Below are 16,091 nucleotides of genomic sequence, written 5' to 3' on the forward strand. Positions count from 1 at the left end.
AAACCCCGTCCGACGGATTACTTTTCCATTTATTTGACAGCAATTTATGCAATCTCGCCATTCCAGACTATTTACTTCTATCGCATCTCTGCGATTAATATATCTTTACATAAGTGGCAGACTTGTGCGAGCGAGACGAGGCGCGTTTCACAGTTGGAATTAATTGCGAATCGAATTCCGGGTAATAACGATGACGTGAGCGCGTCTCACGTCCGGTTGCGATAGCGCGTCGTACGATTCTCGATAAGGGGAACGCTCCAATCAAATTTTCAACAAGGTCGGCCACTTTTCGCGTCTCTCGCACGATTGTACTTATCGGTCGCCGATAACGACTTTTCGGCGTAATCAGGCAAGCCGTGGAAGAATCCCATCATGGTTTAAAGGGAATAAAGGAAGAGTTTCATTGATACCTCCATCGTACTCCTCAATCCGAGATTTATCGACTCCGAATCTAATGAATCGCATGTCTCCATCGCATTAATAAATTACGCAGATGCGATCCTAAGGGTATCGACCGACACTTAAATTCGGATTTACTGGGCTTGAATCCAATAAATCCCGGATTTCGCGTACGATGGAGATGTAGTCATTCACTCCGGGCCGAAAACCCTATTCCATAACTCGAGTTAACCGAAGGTTCTGGTTCACACCTGCTGTAAATAAATTAAACTTCGGTTAACTTGCGTTGTAGAATCGAGCTTAAATCGCCGGTTAAAGTTGGCTCCGGGTACCTTAAAACACCGGAAAGCATTCCGAAACACCCGCTCTCGCCTTTGCGATTTCCACTTTTATTACACCTCCTCCTCACGTCTTACAGCATTTCCGTTCCCGTAGGACATCTCTGGAACAGTTTGCCCTTATTTCGGGGCCTCTGTCTTATCCTACGTTCCTCTCATCTCTACTCACAAGTCCTTGTAACTCGGCGTTAAGCTGGATTCACCTTATCCGACACGTATCGGTACAGACACGTCTACGGGGGTCGATTCTGCAACTTTCGCGAGAGTGCCCACTTCTCGCACAGTCATCTCACGTGAGTACGTTCGTCCGATTCTCCGGGTGAAAATGTGTGACCTCTAGAATGCAAAAAAAACTCGGCCCGAGATCTCGGAGTTTCCGCTCGAGTAGTCTCACGCGAAGTATCTCACACGTTCATCCCAGTGAAAGTTACGGGATCGGGAGAAACCTCCACTTTTAGAATTTTCACCAGATTCTAATTACAGAATCGACACCCTCTCTTCACCCTTGTTCGGGAATTCTCGAGTGCGCGCCACGGGGATAAAGTTCGACAACGAGTAAGAGAGAAACCGAAGAAAAAAAAAACAGAAAAGAAAAGAAAAAGAAGGGGAGTAATGGAAAAATAAGAGAGAAAATAAAGGAATTATAACGCTAAAACGCGAGCGTTCCGGTTAGGTCGACTGCTCGAGGAGCAGCGGTCGGTTATCCATGCGACGAAAAGAGGTTTCCTTCTTCTCGGTTCTCTTTTTAAATATATGAAGTCGGAAGGTCCCCGGTTCCGGGTGACGGGGAGTCGCCGTCGCGTCGCACTTCCTTCCCTCCTTGACTCTCGCTATAATGTACATTCGGATGACACTCTCGACGGGCTCGCCTAGTATCCGTTTTGTTGCCTGTAGCCACTGCCTCCACCGACGCCGCCGTATCCTCCGTTCTGTCCGTAACCGCCTATTCCGGAGCCTCCGTAGCTGCTCTGGGAGAACGGCTTCACTCCGTAGCCTCCGCTCCCTAGTCCTCCGGCTAAGAACAATACAAATGATCTCTTAGAATCGTATACGGTGATATGATAGGCGTCGAGAAGTCTCATCGACGTCGATGAAAGAAAATTTATATATATATATATATATATATATATATCCTGTGTGGCAGTAACGCCAAATAGGATATAGATAAATTTTCTTAACGAGTTCCTCGCTTAGACTGATTTTACGCAAGAGTCTACCGAGTGTCTCGACGAATAAAGATAAATAGCTCACCGCTACCACCGCCCCATTTGCTGCCACGGTCACCGAGGCCTCCACCTCTGTCGAATCTACCCCCTCGGTCTCCCCCATCTCGCCCTCCACGAGGTCCTCGGGAACCTCCACCTCTACCTCCGGATCCTCTGGGGCCTCCACCTCCACTGCGACCTCCGTAACGTCCTCCTGAAGAGAAAAGGAACCAGATTAAAAATCACCACGAAGAGCAGCAAATCACAAGCCTCGTTTCACCCATGAATGCACGTTATACCATTATTCCATACGATGGATAATGATATAACCATCGTTAAAAAATTCTCTTACAAAAAATCCAAATTTTGAAAGTGTTAGGATAAAAAGGAGAGATTGACTTTACCTTAAACGAAGCAAAAAGAGGAAGTACAACTTACGTTTGAAGACGCCGGGATTCCTGGATAGCTCATACAGCTTCGGATTGACGACCTGTTTGGCCTCCTCGAGGACTTGGATCAGGTCGTTGGCCTTGTGCGCGTTCCCGGGGGTAAAGAAGGCGTACGCGGTGCCAGTCCTCTGGGACCGTCCGGTACGCCCGATTCGGTGCACATAATCCTCCGAGTTGGAGGGGTAGTCCAGGTTAATAACAAATTTGACGTCCTCCACATCTGCGCGATAGTAAGCTCTCAGAGGCAAGATGTATCGAGAACCACTTGTTTCTTTGTGGCTCTAACTTATAAAGCAAACTTTTTCGATAAGCGTGTGTATCTCTTTCCCCTCCCCCCGATAGATCCAGCGGGCCGGACGCGGGAAAGTGAAAGAGTTCACGTGACAAGACTCACAATCGACGAGACGTCTCACTCGCTCGCCCGAAATCGACGCGTTGTCGAGTTCCACGGGTCGACGAAAAATTTCGATATTTTTACGCGAAAGTGAACTCGTTCACGTGACAACACTCGCCCGAAATCGACGCGTCGTCGAGTTCAAGGATCGACGGGAAATTTCGATATTTTTACGCGAAAGTGAACTCGTTCGCGTGAGAAAACTCGCCCGAAATCGACGCGTCGTCGAGTTCCGAGGGTCGACGGGAAATTTCGATATATCTCGAGGCCCGCTACGACCCATGAGCGAAGCCGACCACAAAGACCAAGCGTACTTGCTAATTACCTCGGTATGCTGCCTAGGGCTGGAAATGTAAATACATTTTGTTTTTTTGGACAATGTAGAGGAATCAGTGCTCAGATGGTTGTCATAGGAGTCTCGCTCTAGGACGAACTCTAGTGAGTTCTAGGTCTTTAGCGACTCTCTCTCCACGCCCTTCTCTTCCGCGCCAAAGTATGGATATCTCCGTGCCGGACTTTAAAAGACATCGTCGTGTCTTTAGTTTCTCCCTCTCTCTAGTCTCTCCAGGTCCGAGGCACACCTGCAGCACACCTGCAGCACCCCTGGACCGGTTGCTCCGTAACCAGCGAGTGGCATCAAGGGATAAAGGACATCTCTTGCAAAGTTTCACGGCTCTTTTGAGACACCGACCTGATCCGAGACCTGGAGGTCTCCAAAAGAAAGAAATACGAAAAGTAAAAGCACTCGATTGTCCCTCGAAATTCAGCGGAAACGACTTCATACACGAAGAACCAAGAAAACGTCGTCGAACCAAAGAGATTATTTCCTTAAACAGTGCCAAAGAAATTCGGCATGTTAATTCAAAGGACAATTACTTCACTAAAACTCGAATAAATTTGTATGCAACGTTTCATTTTAAATTATCCACAACTTAACTCAAACAATTATCCTTTGAATTAACACGCCGAATTTCATTGGCACCATTCAAAGGTTCAACGACATTTTCTTCCTTAGTGTATGATAAGCAACAATGCGATTCGGCAACAAGTGACGTTCGGCCTTTAAATTGTGTGTTTGGTAATTTCAAGATATCTATCTGATTTCCACGTGATTTCGAGCGTTAAAATACACGATTTCTTGAGTGAATACCCCCCAGAAAGAGCCGAGCGACGAACAGCTGTTCTCGCGAGTAAAGAAACCCGGTAGAGTTCCGCGCCAAATACATTTACGCGAGAAATGTCGTCAATACATAGAAAGCATTCCCCTCTCGAGGCTCTACTAATTAATCCGCGTCAAGTCTACATTGTTTCTAATCATCGAGACGCGCAGATCGGCAAACTCGGATGGATTATTATATACCGCCACTTGGTACCGAGTCGATGGTTTGCAAGTAAACGTCCAGCTTGATGCCTTCTCCTCTGGCGAAAGAGATGGAGATCGGGACGCACAGAGAGAGAGCAAAGAGAGAGTACCCATAAGGAGAGAGAAATATATATATATACACATATATACGCATGTAAGTTGTCCAAGCGGTGCGTTTGCGCGTCTCTGTGTGCGGTCTCGTCGGGTGCCCAGGCACTACGTCCTCCATACTTTGGACCGTCTCGGGTATAGAGCGAGAGAGCGTGCAGTGTTATCTTTTCTCGAGTGGCACGGCACAGGTCGAGGCACAGCGTTTTAGGTAATAGCTTGTTGCGAGGGGGGTGCGCCGACCAGCAGTCACGCCCCGTTTCTCAATTCAATCTAATCCAAACCAAGCTCTCCCAGGGAGTTCTTATCAATGATAAACACTCCGTCTCGCATGTGCCTCTGAAAACATATAGAACAGCACGTTACCACCAGACTGACGAGACTCTTCGAGGAAGCTAGCTCAGCATTAAGTCAACAAAGGCCCTGGCTACGCACTCTTACCTCTCGCCAAGCCGCTGAAATATCCCGTTTACCCCGGTTTAACTCTTCGGCTACGATCTCAGATTTATCCTACCACTGGTACATCCTCCACGTACCCAAGAGAAGGCGCGGATTTATCAAATCGTCGGTGTAAACGATCTTAAATCGACCTGGTACGGTACGCTGGATAAGTGTGTATAGTACCGTCTCGATACGGTATTGTTTACACTGAGTTTTATATTACTACACCCTTAGTACGCGTACCAAGTGATTGGTGTTAACTAGGTTCATGGCCCTTATAGTACCGCTTGTAACGACTGCGAAGATACCCAACTATCGGGCTGATTGTGCCTTAAAAACGGGCTACTATAGTGGGGTTTAGTTATACAAAAAATACCATCTGGACGGAAGCCGATATCGTGGCGCTTCGATTGTGTCTTAAAAAGATAGCTACTGTAGAGAAAAATGTCCGTAGCGACATTTCTTCAATAATAAAAATAAATAAATAAGAGAGAGAAAAACAATACTTAAAAGGAAACCACTATAGAGACATTTCGTTAGAAAAATCGTCGTAGCTGAAGAGTTAACCCTTAGGAAGGCGACGCAGCCTGAATCCCTTTCGAGGTCCTTTCGGAGTCCTCTTAGATTCCTTTCGGAAACATTTTGGAGACCTTTTGAAAATCCTCCCGGCTGCGTCGCCTCGCAGATGGCTCGGAATCTCCCTAAACTAGCTTATCCTAAGGACCAGGAGGACACGCCGGGCCGAAGTCTCTCGATAACGTCGAGGACGAGTCCCTCCGCAGCTTCTTTAGGGGACTTCTCAGCTCGTCGTCGTCGAAGCATCGGCCACGTTCTTCGGCGGGTCTTCCTCTCGCCTGCTCTACCTTCTACGAGGACGGCCCAGCTTCGGCCGACGAGCTGGGGAGTCCTTTCACCAGGAGGCAGGGGTTTCGCGTCTCTCGGGGCGACGAAGAGTTAAATTAGGTCGCGCACTCGTCGAGTCGACTCGTGACTCCGCACCGTCGAAGCGCCGGTGTCGATCAGTCTGGCACATGCCGTCGTCCGTTGCCACATTCGGGTAATCAGGTACATATCAGAACCGTTACCACCGAGAAATAACCATCGCAGCCTGACCCTTACATCATAATCGAACCGACGGTGACTCGTCCCTTACCTAGACCTCGGGCCGCCACGTCAGTCGCCACCAGAATGGCGGATCTGCTGCTCCGGAATTCTGAAACATTAGATAAGTCAGTCGTATGCGACAATATTTCGCTTGTTACATCACTGCGAAGGCATTGAATAATTATGCAGCAACGCAGTGAGTGCAAGATTAACTTCAGTCCCGATGGCTTAGCTTGCACCGATCGCTTCACATTTGACACCAAAGGCGTAATTTGAATTAAATTCTTGGTGTAAATGACGAAGTAATATAAATGATAGGAAGTCTTTATCGCACACCACTGTGTCTTCACTGTTTCATAGAAGCATTTAGTATGTGCCAGGATCGAGATAACCTAAGTCCATCTCACTTTGTACCCTGAGCATTTGCTTATTCAACTCACGATTTAACACGTAATCCCTCTCCTGCTGGCTCTTGTCGCCATGGATGCCGATGGCCTGCCAGCCGTACCTATTGATGGCCCGGGTGATGTCGTCGACCTTCCTCTTGGTCTCAACGAAGATGATTGTCTTGTTCTCGGGCTCGTTTGAGATCTCCTCCAGGAGTTTCATGAGTTTCGCCTCCTTCTCGTACTCCTCGCAGACATCGACGATCTGGAGGATATTGTGATTGGCGGCAAGCTGGAGGGAGCCGATGTTGATCTGGATATAGTCCGTGAGGAATTCCTCGGCGAGATTGCGCACCTCCTTGGGCCAGGTCGCAGACCACATCAGGGTCTGCCGGTCTGGTCGGATTTGTTCAACAATCTTCCTGATTTGGGGTTCAAAGCCCATGTCGAGCATGCGATCGGCCTCATCCAGGACCAGGTATGTGCACCGGCGAAGGTTCGTCGTCCCGCGCTCCAGGAAGTCGATCAGCCGTCCCGGGGTTGCTATGCAGATCTCGACACCGCGCTCAAGATCGCGAGCTTGTGGTCCCTTCGGGGCGCCCCCGAAGATGCAGGTGTTTCTCACTTGGGAGGAGACCCCGAAGTCGGAGGCCACCTGCTGGATCTGCTGTGCCAGCTCCCTGGTCGGTGCCAGGATGAGAGCGATGGGTCCGTCCCCTCGATTCAGTCGAGGCTGGTTGTTAATGTGAACGATTGCTGGCAGAATATATGCCAGAGTCTTTCCGGAGCCAGTCTGTGCGATGCCTACCATGTCACGACCCGACAGGGCGATCGGCCAGCCCTGTGCCTGGATCGCGGTGGGTTCTCCAAAGCCTTGTCGTCGAATCTCGTTCAGCACGTACTCTGGGAAGCCACCCTCTTCGAAGTAGATATTTGGGCTAGGTACATTGGTTCCTTTGACGGTGATCTCCTTGTCGGAGCGGTACGCCTCCACTGTATGAAGATTGCGAGCCGACACATTGGGATGAGGCTGATAGAAATCCTTTCGAAATGTTTGCAGAGTGCTCATGTCCCATCTCGGTTTGCGCAAACGCTCTCCAGGCTGTCGGTTCTTAAAGGAGCCATTGCCGAAGCCTCCTCCATCTCGCCCTCCTGGTCCTCCTCCACCACCGCCAAACCTGCTACCGCCATCTCGGCCACCAAATCGCCCTCCTCCGCCACCGCCACCGCCTCGGCCACCGCCACCCCGCCTGTCACGATCACGGTCTCGGTATGCCCTGCAAACCAAGAGTACTTATTAATCACCAGTTACTCTCAATATTATACTGAATTATTTCTCAAATATATGAGTTTATTACTTTGATACTTAACTAAATAGCTTATGTGAAACACCAAAGCGTAATCAATGGTACAGACTAATAAAGCCTAATTTATGTATCTGCCCTAACTGTAACTTAACTTTATCTTTAATGGTTCACTGTAAGAAATTCATAGGAAATGTTTATAGTAAGGTTAACATTAAGATAAGGAAAGCACGGAGCTTCCTGTAAGTTCCTTACAGCGAATAATTAAAGTCAGGATTAAATTAGAATTAAGAAGGGAGTATTAATCAGGCTGAAGACGGAAATACTCATCGCCGAATGAATGTATTAAAGTGAATTTACTTCCGCTGACATTCGCTGGCCAATGTTTGGATCCGTGCACAGATATTACGATACGGAAGCTGAGTCGATGGGAAATCAGAGCAAATCAACTTTCATCCCAGGGGAAGCTTCATTTGACGTGAGACAATCCCGTTAATTCTTTCGCCTAATACCGCGTCTGGTGATTGGTGGACGCCCGCTGAGAAGGGCCGTGATTGGTTGGATTTTGAACGACGCGCCACGGCGGGCCAATCAGAGCGCTCCCTTACACGACCGTCCAATGCGTCAAGCCCAAGAGCTGTACACTGGAAAGCACTCGCCATATTTAATGAATTCCATTGAATTCGCGAGGAGGAAAAATTCAATTCGCGTAACATTTTCGTCAACGGGCTACCCAAAACACTAGAATTGCCTCACGACCGGCCTCGGTAAACCCCGCGGCAGCGTCTGTCCCCTCGAACTTAGGTTAAGTCGAGAATGGAAAGATCCGAAACGTCGGCCGTGGGTGCCACTCATGACACAAGATGAAACATCGCCAAACACCGAAAATATCTGGTGGTCGCGCCTCCCGCAACGTTAGGAACACTTCTACTTACATCGCGATGGGTGTGCAGATCCGTGGGGAACGGAGATCTCGATATTTCCTCGGAAAACCCGGAGTTTCGAGACGATGGAAGCCGTCGGCCGCGCGTCACCGACACCGCAGAAGGACACTCGTCGCGGCCGCAAGATGGCGCCCTCCGCCGCTAGAAAGTAGTCCCTCACTCCGTCCCAGCTTATCTTTCCCGCTATGAAGAACTCGCGCAGACGACTCGTTGTGATTACTAAAACCTCTACAAAGGTATCTGTAAATTACGGCCCGAGGATTTCTCGCTTTTCTACGGCTTTCGATTTTTCGCAAGTCGAGAGGGCTCAGCTCTAGCTCGTCGATAAAATCCGACCGGAAGTGATGAACCTTCCGTCGAAGTGGGACTAGCGAGAAAAACGCGCCCTTTTTAAACATAAATAGCGAGAACGATGAACCAGGGATTGAGATGCAATAGATTCATGAGACAACTGAAATCAACGTTTAATAGTACCAAGTACACATAAAAGAAACACGTACTTTACGTGCATCGCTCCAAGAGAAATGGCGAACATTCTGCGTAGACCTGGTGTGCAACCTGTGGAATGTGCATATTCCAGAAACTAAAATGCAGTTCTTAAAAACTGAACGTCACGATAAATCAAGATAAGCAAGCTTTTAAGATTTAACACTACACTAAACCGCACGGAGTTTAAACTAATGAATCACATTCGAGGTTAGTTCAAACTTATCGAGACTAAACTTTTGTACTCATAAGAATGTAAAGGACTAGCATCCGTTGTCTTGAACACTGTCCAAGCACCATACACAAGTCATCGATTAAGATTATCGTTAATCCGCCTACTTAATCGTACAAGCTCTAAAAGTTAAACTGTGCCACGCACAAAGTCTTCTACTTACTCTCAGCAAATAAACGAAAATGAAATCCAACCTTTTCATACGATTTTAGTGTGACCTGTCGTGAAATCTAACCTAAACAAACAACTTTTTAAGCACGATCTCACTAAGTGGAAAAAGAAAAACAATATTAAATGTTTCACATGAAAAACTCTCAATTTCACGAGCAAATACACATACCACCGTTTCTTAGAATTAATTGTGCTCGATTTAGGGATTTTATTCCTCTCGATACGCTGACACTGGTCCTCCGTAAAAATCCTAATGTAATGCAAAAAATAAAGCTATAACCTCAAAGGTTACATCGAGTCTTCTCCCGAGGCTTTTCTCCTAACGATTAATAACAGGGCTTAACACTTATTATCACTTGTAACTAATCTCACTTTATATCAGAGGACACTGTATACCTTACTCTATATAAATTCTGATCGTGCCTAAAAAGGTGTTGATACCCTTACGAGCCTTCGGAACAACAAGTATGATACACCGATGTTTTCTAGGAATAATTAAAGTCTTTTGATTTCCGTAATCCCTGGTGAATCAATACGAAGGGATTATATATCTAGTAGGCCGTACTCCTGTAGTGGTAGCCGCTTCCAAAGTTATCGCCCCCTTCATAATTCTGCGGTGGGTTAGCCTGTCCGTAGTTCCTTTGAGAATTATAGCCATACGAATTACTCATCTGGCTAGGCATTTTCCCCATTCCGAAGTTATAATCCGAAGAATAGCCTCCTGACGAAGTAAGACCAGCAGAGCCTCCTCTGCTCCCCCCTCGACCTCTTCCGGGACCTCCTCCACGTCCTCTGCCCTCTGGAGCACCGCCACGTCTTCCACCACTCCTCTCCGGTCCTCCTCCTGACCCTCCAAAACGTCTACCACCTAGTGTCATATTTATAACCCGTTATACACAGTCCATTCAATTTATTAATTTTTGAATAGAGCTCCGATCAGCACATAATTTGAAATTATGTCATGCAGCAGTTTACCGCAAACAATTAAAAACTCTTCCCTAATCGGGTACTTACTTCTGGCTCCAAAGCCTCCAGACTTTGCCATCTCAGCCATCTCGCTAAGTCTTGGATTGATATTCTGTCCTGCCTCTCGCAGCACCTCGATCAAGTCTCCGGCATGCTTCATGTTGTGGCTCGTGAAGAAGGCGTACGCAGTTCCAGTCTGCCTTCGTCGTCCGGTACGACCAATCCGGTGTATATAATCCTCCGACGAGGACGGGTAATCGAAATTAATTACGTACTTGACGTCATCCACATCTGCAATATGACAATTCATTAAACCTCACTCATCGGTCGAGCCTACTTCTACGGTGCAGTAAAACTGACGTTAACTCGATATTCTTTTGATCGATGTTTCGACTGATCCATACTTGCCTAATTTTCTCTGAAGAGTCCTTCGGTACGAAAGAAACATGAGAGGGAACGAGAGGGATAGAAAGAGTCGGCAAGAGGGAGAAAAAGTGTTAAGAGGTTAAAGACGCTGAATGACACCCACCTTTCGCTGGGACATTCCGATTTGAAACCAGCAAGAAGAAAGTCCCATTTGTTTAGGCAAATCGGGACCGTTTCCGTCGGTTTCTTAGAGAGGAATTAGCGTCGGCCTAAGGATTAGACAGACACAGCGGCTTGTGTCTGGTCTTGGGACAAAGGCAGCAGTTTAAAGATTAGGCCCGAATGCATTTGCTCTAATAGAGGCACCAGACAGTTTAAATGATGTATCAAATACTCATACCCCGGTCAAGCAACGAAAATCTTGACAAAGACTCATTGTTGACCCTCATCGAGGCAACAACTGTATCGACAGATCTTTCGGTCAAGTTCAAGTGACATTTGAGAAATCAATCAAGTCGTACAAAGAATCAAAAGCAAAGGAATCGCTGTGTCTGCCCAATACTGGCAGTACACGGCATCGATTTAATGTTCTTTGTGCCTCTGAAAAAGAAAACCAGACAGACTTAGTGGTAGCTCGTGTGTACTTCTAGAGCCCTGCTACTGTCAACAAATCGAAACTTTTACTATCAAGAATTTTGTCATCAAAATTTTCTACCATCGATCTATAAATCATGAAAGTAATCAATGAATTTTATAAGTTAATCTGCAACATCTTTTAAAAATCAAATACAATGTATCGAAACGAGTGTTTAGGGTTATTTAAAAGTATATACAAAGACACATTGAAGTTAGAAAATGGTACAGCATTGCATCCTAAATTTAACCTCTTGCAAATAAAATTTCAACTGCGAAAGGTTGAATTTAGTGTGAGAAACCTGTGTAACAGGACATACGAAAGTTGAAGGTTAGGTTATGACAGACCTTCCGATTCGCAGGGCTCTATCATATTGGAATGGAAGTATATGAAACGCCGAAACGCATCACACAGACACACACCGCTACTTGCACAGATGCCAGCTGGTCTACTCTAACGCATCACTGGCTAATCCAATAAGTGTTGCCAATTCCCATGAGCGTCTCTGTCTTTGCTCAGACACGGTTCGAAGAGGCTTCGCAGCTCTGAATCTTACTTACCGAGGCCCCGGGCAGCAACATCGGTGGCCACCAGGATCGGAGCTCTACCACTGCGGAACTCCTGCAACACGTGGTCCCTTTCTTGCTGGTTCTTGTCACCGTGAATGCTTAAAGCTTGCCAGCCATCACGTCTGATGTTACGAGTGATGTCATCCACCTTGCGCTTGGTCTCCACAAAGATGATAGTCTTGTTTTCTTTTTCAGTTCCGATCTCTTGAAGCAGTCTGAACAGCTTGACATCCTTCTCAAATTCCTGGCAGACGTCGACGATTTGAACGATGTTGTGGTTGGCAGAGAGAGTCAAGGAGCCGATGTTAAGGTGGGTGTAATCTGTGAGGAAGTCCTCTGCCAGGGCTCGAACCTCTTTTGGCCAGGTGGCAGACCACATAAGGACCTGACGATCTGGTCTAATCTGCTCGATGATCTTCCTGATCTGAGGTTCGAACCCCATGTCCAACATCCTGTCTGCTTCATCCAGCACTAGATATGTGCATCTAGAGCACCACGAATGTTACTGAATTACAGCTTATGAAATTAAGCTGATTCTTCAATCGAAATTTAAAGATAAACTCGATTTTTTTTGGGCAGAAATATATAAAATCAAGCTAGATTAATTTTTGTTTATCACTTGATCACAATTAAAGGACTCGAACATTTTACCTTATATGTTAGTTTCATTTTTTTTTAAATTGATTTACGAAAATTATTTATTCTTCTAATATTTTGACAGGAGGGTGTTGTTAAGATGACAATTATGTCAAACTTGAGTGTTTACCTTCGCATGTTCGTGGTTCCCCTTTCCAGGAAATCTATCAGTCTGCCTGGAGTGGCGATGCATATTTCCACTCCTCGTTCCAAGTCTTGAGCCTGGGGTCCCTTCGGAGCTCCTCCAAAGATACAGGTGTTCCTGACGGAAGCTTGTTCGCCGAAACAATTGGCCACTTCCTGGATCTGCTGTGCCAATTCTCGAGTCGGAGCCAGAATCAAGGCTACAGGACCATCTCCGCTGCCCAGCCTTGGCTGGTGTATTATATGTACAATTGCAGGCAACATGTACTAAAGTGATGGAAAAGAACACGTTTACTTCATCTAATAGAAATATTCTCATAAGACCCCTCAGATGCCACGTATCATTTTAAGAGTTTTGCAACTCACGCCAAGAGTCTTTCCGGATCCTGTCTGAGCGATGGCAACCAGATCCTTTCCACTGAGAGCAATCGGCCAGCCCTGTGCTTGAATCGCAGTTGGTTGAGCGTAACCCTGTCTTCGGATGCCATCCATAACGTACGAAGGAAAGTTTCCCTCCTCAAAGAATTGAATAGGATTAGGAATGTCATCTCCCTTCACTGTGATTTCTGCATGTTGTCGGAACTGAACTACCTCATCCCTTGAGCTGTTAACATACATATAAAAATATATTGTAAAATATTAACGTTCCAGACTAAACTATTCATACAGTACAGTTCCGTTACTGACTCTACCATAGTTAAAGGATTAAGATCACATTTTATTGTTGATAACATGAAACGATGTGTAAGAAATTAATTTAACATACCGGTTTCTAACTGATGGATGCTCCACGTAAAAATCCTTGCGAAGGGGCTCCAGCATACAAGCGTCCCAATTCACCTTTTTCAGTGCGTTACCAGGCTGTCTTCCTTTTAGTCCACCGCCATTGTTGCGTCCTCCGAATCGATTGCCAGGGATTCCATCACCACTTCCGCCACGATTCGAACCTCTGCCTCCACGACGTCCCCTGCTTTGATCCTTATCCCGAGAAAACCTAAACATCATTAAACTAAATTCACAATCCTGCATTTGGTTCGACGAAACCAACATAAACGTAATTATCAATTTTATGGCTAATCCCAGGAGAGTTCATAAAAATACCTCAGAAGTGAAATTAACCAAAAATATCATAATTTTAATTCATAAAATGTGGCAGTTTTTCGAATTTCATTTTTTAGAAAGGAATAAAATCTTAAAAAAAAAATATATGAAGTCCATAAATGAATTAAACATTTTTTGAATATTTCGGGAGGTCTGAAGAACGAATAGGTGTTAAAGAATGATAATTACGGTGGAATAAGTTATAATTACTCAACTCTCCGAGTAACAATTCAAGTCTCTGCAATGTCGAAAATGGCCGTTCATGGGCGCGCCGTAAATCGGGAATAAATGCCCAGAAATGTAACGACCGGCGTCGGAATAATCTTCACAATATCGATCGAGGTTGTGGGAATGCGCTGAATTAAATGAACCATCGTACTTACATTTAAAACGGTCGTAATTCGCCTTTCTTCGGGGATCGGTCGGCCGTCTCGCCCGAGTTTGTCAGCAATCGATAATTCCGCGTTAACGTTGTTACCGCGAATGGCGAACCGTCACTACGGCTGTTTAAAAAGGAAGAAAAGATTTCCCAGTAGTGACCCGTTAACAATAACGTGCGAATCACGGTGTAAATAGTCCGAAAACCGGCCTTTTCGTTGGCCGATCGGACTCACCGGCAATTCCTTGTTTCAGATTCCTCGTTACGAGGCGATTGGAGGCAATTTCCGAAAGTAGTACTTCCCCGTAAACCGTTGCCATGGTGTCGGCGTAGTAACACCAGTTGGGAAAATTCGCGTATCCGAGGCAAGATGGCGACTCGCTCGGCAATGCTCGAATTTCATTGGTCGAAATGCGAGAACGTTCGCGACGCGGCACGCTATTGGTTAATCCAAAAGAATGTCGCGACACGGCATGTCATTGGTCGATGTGGGTTACTACATCGATCTAGGGGTCGATTCTGTAACTCCAATCTAGTGAAAATTCTAAAAGTGAACATCCACGTAAAATGACAGAGCGAGAAGTGAGCACTTTCTCCAACGTTGTAGAATTGGCCCCCTAGTGAGGAATTTGAACATAGTTTCATAGACAATGCACAGATGGTGCCACTGATCAATTTCAGATACACTCTCTCCGTTTTCGAAAATGTGAATTACTGTAATCCATTCAGTCGGTAACGAAATAAATGATGATAATTCCTGAGCATAACCTCATTGACAGAGTGGGTGTGAGAGATGTCTTGCTGTTGAAGTGTCATAGACGGAATTGCTTATTTATCGCATCAATGATCACTTCGTAAAACTTTAATTTATTGTTCCCTGAGATTACTCATTATTCTAGACATTGTTAAACGTACTGTCATTAAAGCGAAATTAGCATTCAAGGGTATAAATGCCTTATGGAAATAACAGCTGCTCGTTTGTTTGAAAATGGCGACGGAAAGAGATTTGGTGAATGGTAAAATATACAAATACTTTATGTATTCTAAATTTATCACCTTTGTCACCATTTTACGTAGTATAGTATGTCAATCGTTACATTTAGGACAAGAAAATTTAAAGTAACACTTACTGCCACACAGCGGTACGTGACTCCTTGGAAGCCGAGGGAGTTCTCAGTAGGATGAAGGCAGAAATGCGTACAGAGGTGATGAAGCTTCTTGACGGCTCAAATAAATCTCATAGAACCAAGCGACCAAAGCCTCCACACGATGTGCTTCTTCTGAATGAACTAATTCGAGAGTATCTCGACTGGATTGGCTATAAATACACCTCGACGGTATTTGTCGCAGGTCTGTTTTAATTTGTGTGCATCATATCTATAATATATTCAAAACGTTTATGGAACTCTCATAAAAATACATTTCTTCCTGTCTTACAGAATGCGAGATGGCAAAGCAGCCTCTGGATCGAGAGTTTCTTATACAAGATCTGGGAGTCAAGGAAAACGAGGAATCTAAAGACCTTCCGCTGCTATTGGGTCTTGTTGAGACGTTCAAAAATCTTAAGACTGCATAGACTCGGCTACTGACAATCGATGCACCACCATTTATTTAATCACTCTTTCGATGATCTCAATGGCATGTAATTTAATAAATAACTTTATAAATTTTAGTCAGCTACAGTTAATCTTCAGCCAGGGATTTCTTTCGTTCTTGCAACGGTTTTGGCGCGGTTCCGACCTACCCATCACTTTTGGGACTTTCAAAAAAGTTTTGCCTCCGAGGAAAGAGACATCTATCCGAATGGACTCCTCAAAAATTGAAACTCAAATACTACGTAATGATGTGTCTTATAAAACTACAAAAGCACTGCAAAACTATGAAAACAAATTGAGTACGACATTGAATGGTTAACCTTATTCGCATAACTTCCAGCATGCTTACTCGGTTGGTGACATAGAGCTTTAAACTT

At 45.5% G+C, this 16,091-nt stretch overlaps 4 protein-coding genes and 1 long non-coding RNA gene across 9 annotated transcripts; 2 read left to right on the forward strand and 3 right to left on the reverse strand.

Annotated features, from left to right (window-relative positions):
- Positions 1 to 767: 767 nt before the first annotated feature.
- Positions 768 to 8,548, reverse strand: LOC105695053 (ATP-dependent RNA helicase dbp2). Of its 3 annotated transcripts, none has more exons than XM_012416284.2 (6): positions 8,427 to 8,543; positions 6,242 to 7,464; positions 5,851 to 5,910; positions 2,381 to 2,611; positions 1,989 to 2,156; positions 768 to 1,752 (listed from the first exon to the last, which is right to left on the reverse strand). In XM_012416284.2, coding segments are annotated over exons 1-6 (1,830 nt in total). In that variant the 5' UTR covers positions 8,429 to 8,543; the 3' UTR covers positions 768 to 1,606. The 3 variants fall into 3 exon arrangements, 1 of the variants encoding a protein (XP_012271707.1); XR_002762147.1 differs by lacking the exons at positions 768 to 1,752; positions 1,989 to 2,156 and adding exons at positions 3,111 to 3,488; positions 4,289 to 4,595 and having other exon boundaries at positions 2,475 to 2,611; positions 8,427 to 8,548; XR_002762146.1 differs by lacking the exons at positions 768 to 1,752; positions 1,989 to 2,156 and adding an exon at positions 3,111 to 4,595 and having other exon boundaries at positions 2,475 to 2,611; positions 8,427 to 8,548.
- A 484-nt stretch (positions 8,549 to 9,032) lies between these two features.
- Positions 9,033 to 12,791, forward strand: LOC105695057. Of its 2 annotated transcripts, XR_001103580.1 has the most exons (4): positions 9,033 to 9,131; positions 11,652 to 11,938; positions 12,055 to 12,169; positions 12,655 to 12,791. It is a non-coding gene; the product is annotated as an uncharacterized LOC105695057 (long non-coding RNA). The 2 variants fall into 2 exon arrangements; XR_002762148.1 differs by lacking the exon at positions 9,033 to 9,131 and having other exon boundaries at positions 10,629 to 11,938.
- On the reverse strand, positions 9,130 to 12,960 carry LOC105695054 (probable ATP-dependent RNA helicase DDX17). Its single transcript, XM_012416285.2, has 4 exons — positions 12,626 to 12,960; positions 11,851 to 12,344; positions 10,339 to 10,581; positions 9,130 to 10,192 (listed from the first exon to the last, which is right to left on the reverse strand). The coding sequence occupies exons 1-4, from the start codon at positions 12,901 to 12,903 to the stop codon at positions 9,876 to 9,878; spliced, it is 1,332 nt and encodes a 443-aa protein (XP_012271708.1). The 5' UTR covers positions 12,904 to 12,960; the 3' UTR covers positions 9,130 to 9,875.
- LOC105694931 (ATP-dependent RNA helicase DBP2-like) lies at positions 12,916 to 13,641 on the reverse strand. The gene is made up of 2 exons (XM_012416072.1): positions 13,406 to 13,641; positions 12,916 to 13,243 (listed from the first exon to the last, which is right to left on the reverse strand). The coding sequence occupies exons 1-2, from the start codon at positions 13,639 to 13,641 to the stop codon at positions 12,967 to 12,969; spliced, it is 513 nt and encodes a 170-aa protein (XP_012271495.1). The 3' UTR covers positions 12,916 to 12,966.
- Positions 13,642 to 14,872: 1,231 nt separating this feature from the next.
- On the forward strand, positions 14,873 to 15,973 carry LOC105695018 (lisH domain-containing protein FOPNL). Of its 2 annotated transcripts, none has more exons than XM_012416233.1 (3): positions 14,873 to 15,135; positions 15,260 to 15,469; positions 15,559 to 15,973. In XM_012416233.1, the coding sequence occupies exons 1-3, from the start codon at positions 15,108 to 15,110 to the stop codon at positions 15,693 to 15,695; spliced, it is 375 nt and encodes a 124-aa protein (XP_012271656.1). In that variant the 5' UTR covers positions 14,873 to 15,107; the 3' UTR covers positions 15,696 to 15,973. The 2 variants fall into 2 exon arrangements, with proteins under 2 accessions (XP_012271656.1, XP_012271657.1); XM_012416234.1 differs by having other exon boundaries at positions 15,077 to 15,135; positions 15,223 to 15,469.
- The last annotated feature ends 118 nt before the right edge of the window (positions 15,974 to 16,091 follow it).

Source organism: Orussus abietinus, unplaced genomic scaffold (assembly GCF_000612105.2).
Source record: "Orussus abietinus isolate OABI.00-Male unplaced genomic scaffold, Oabi_2.0 scaffold35, whole genome shotgun sequence".
Classification (NCBI taxonomy): Eukaryota; Metazoa; Arthropoda; class Insecta; order Hymenoptera; family Orussidae; genus Orussus; species Orussus abietinus.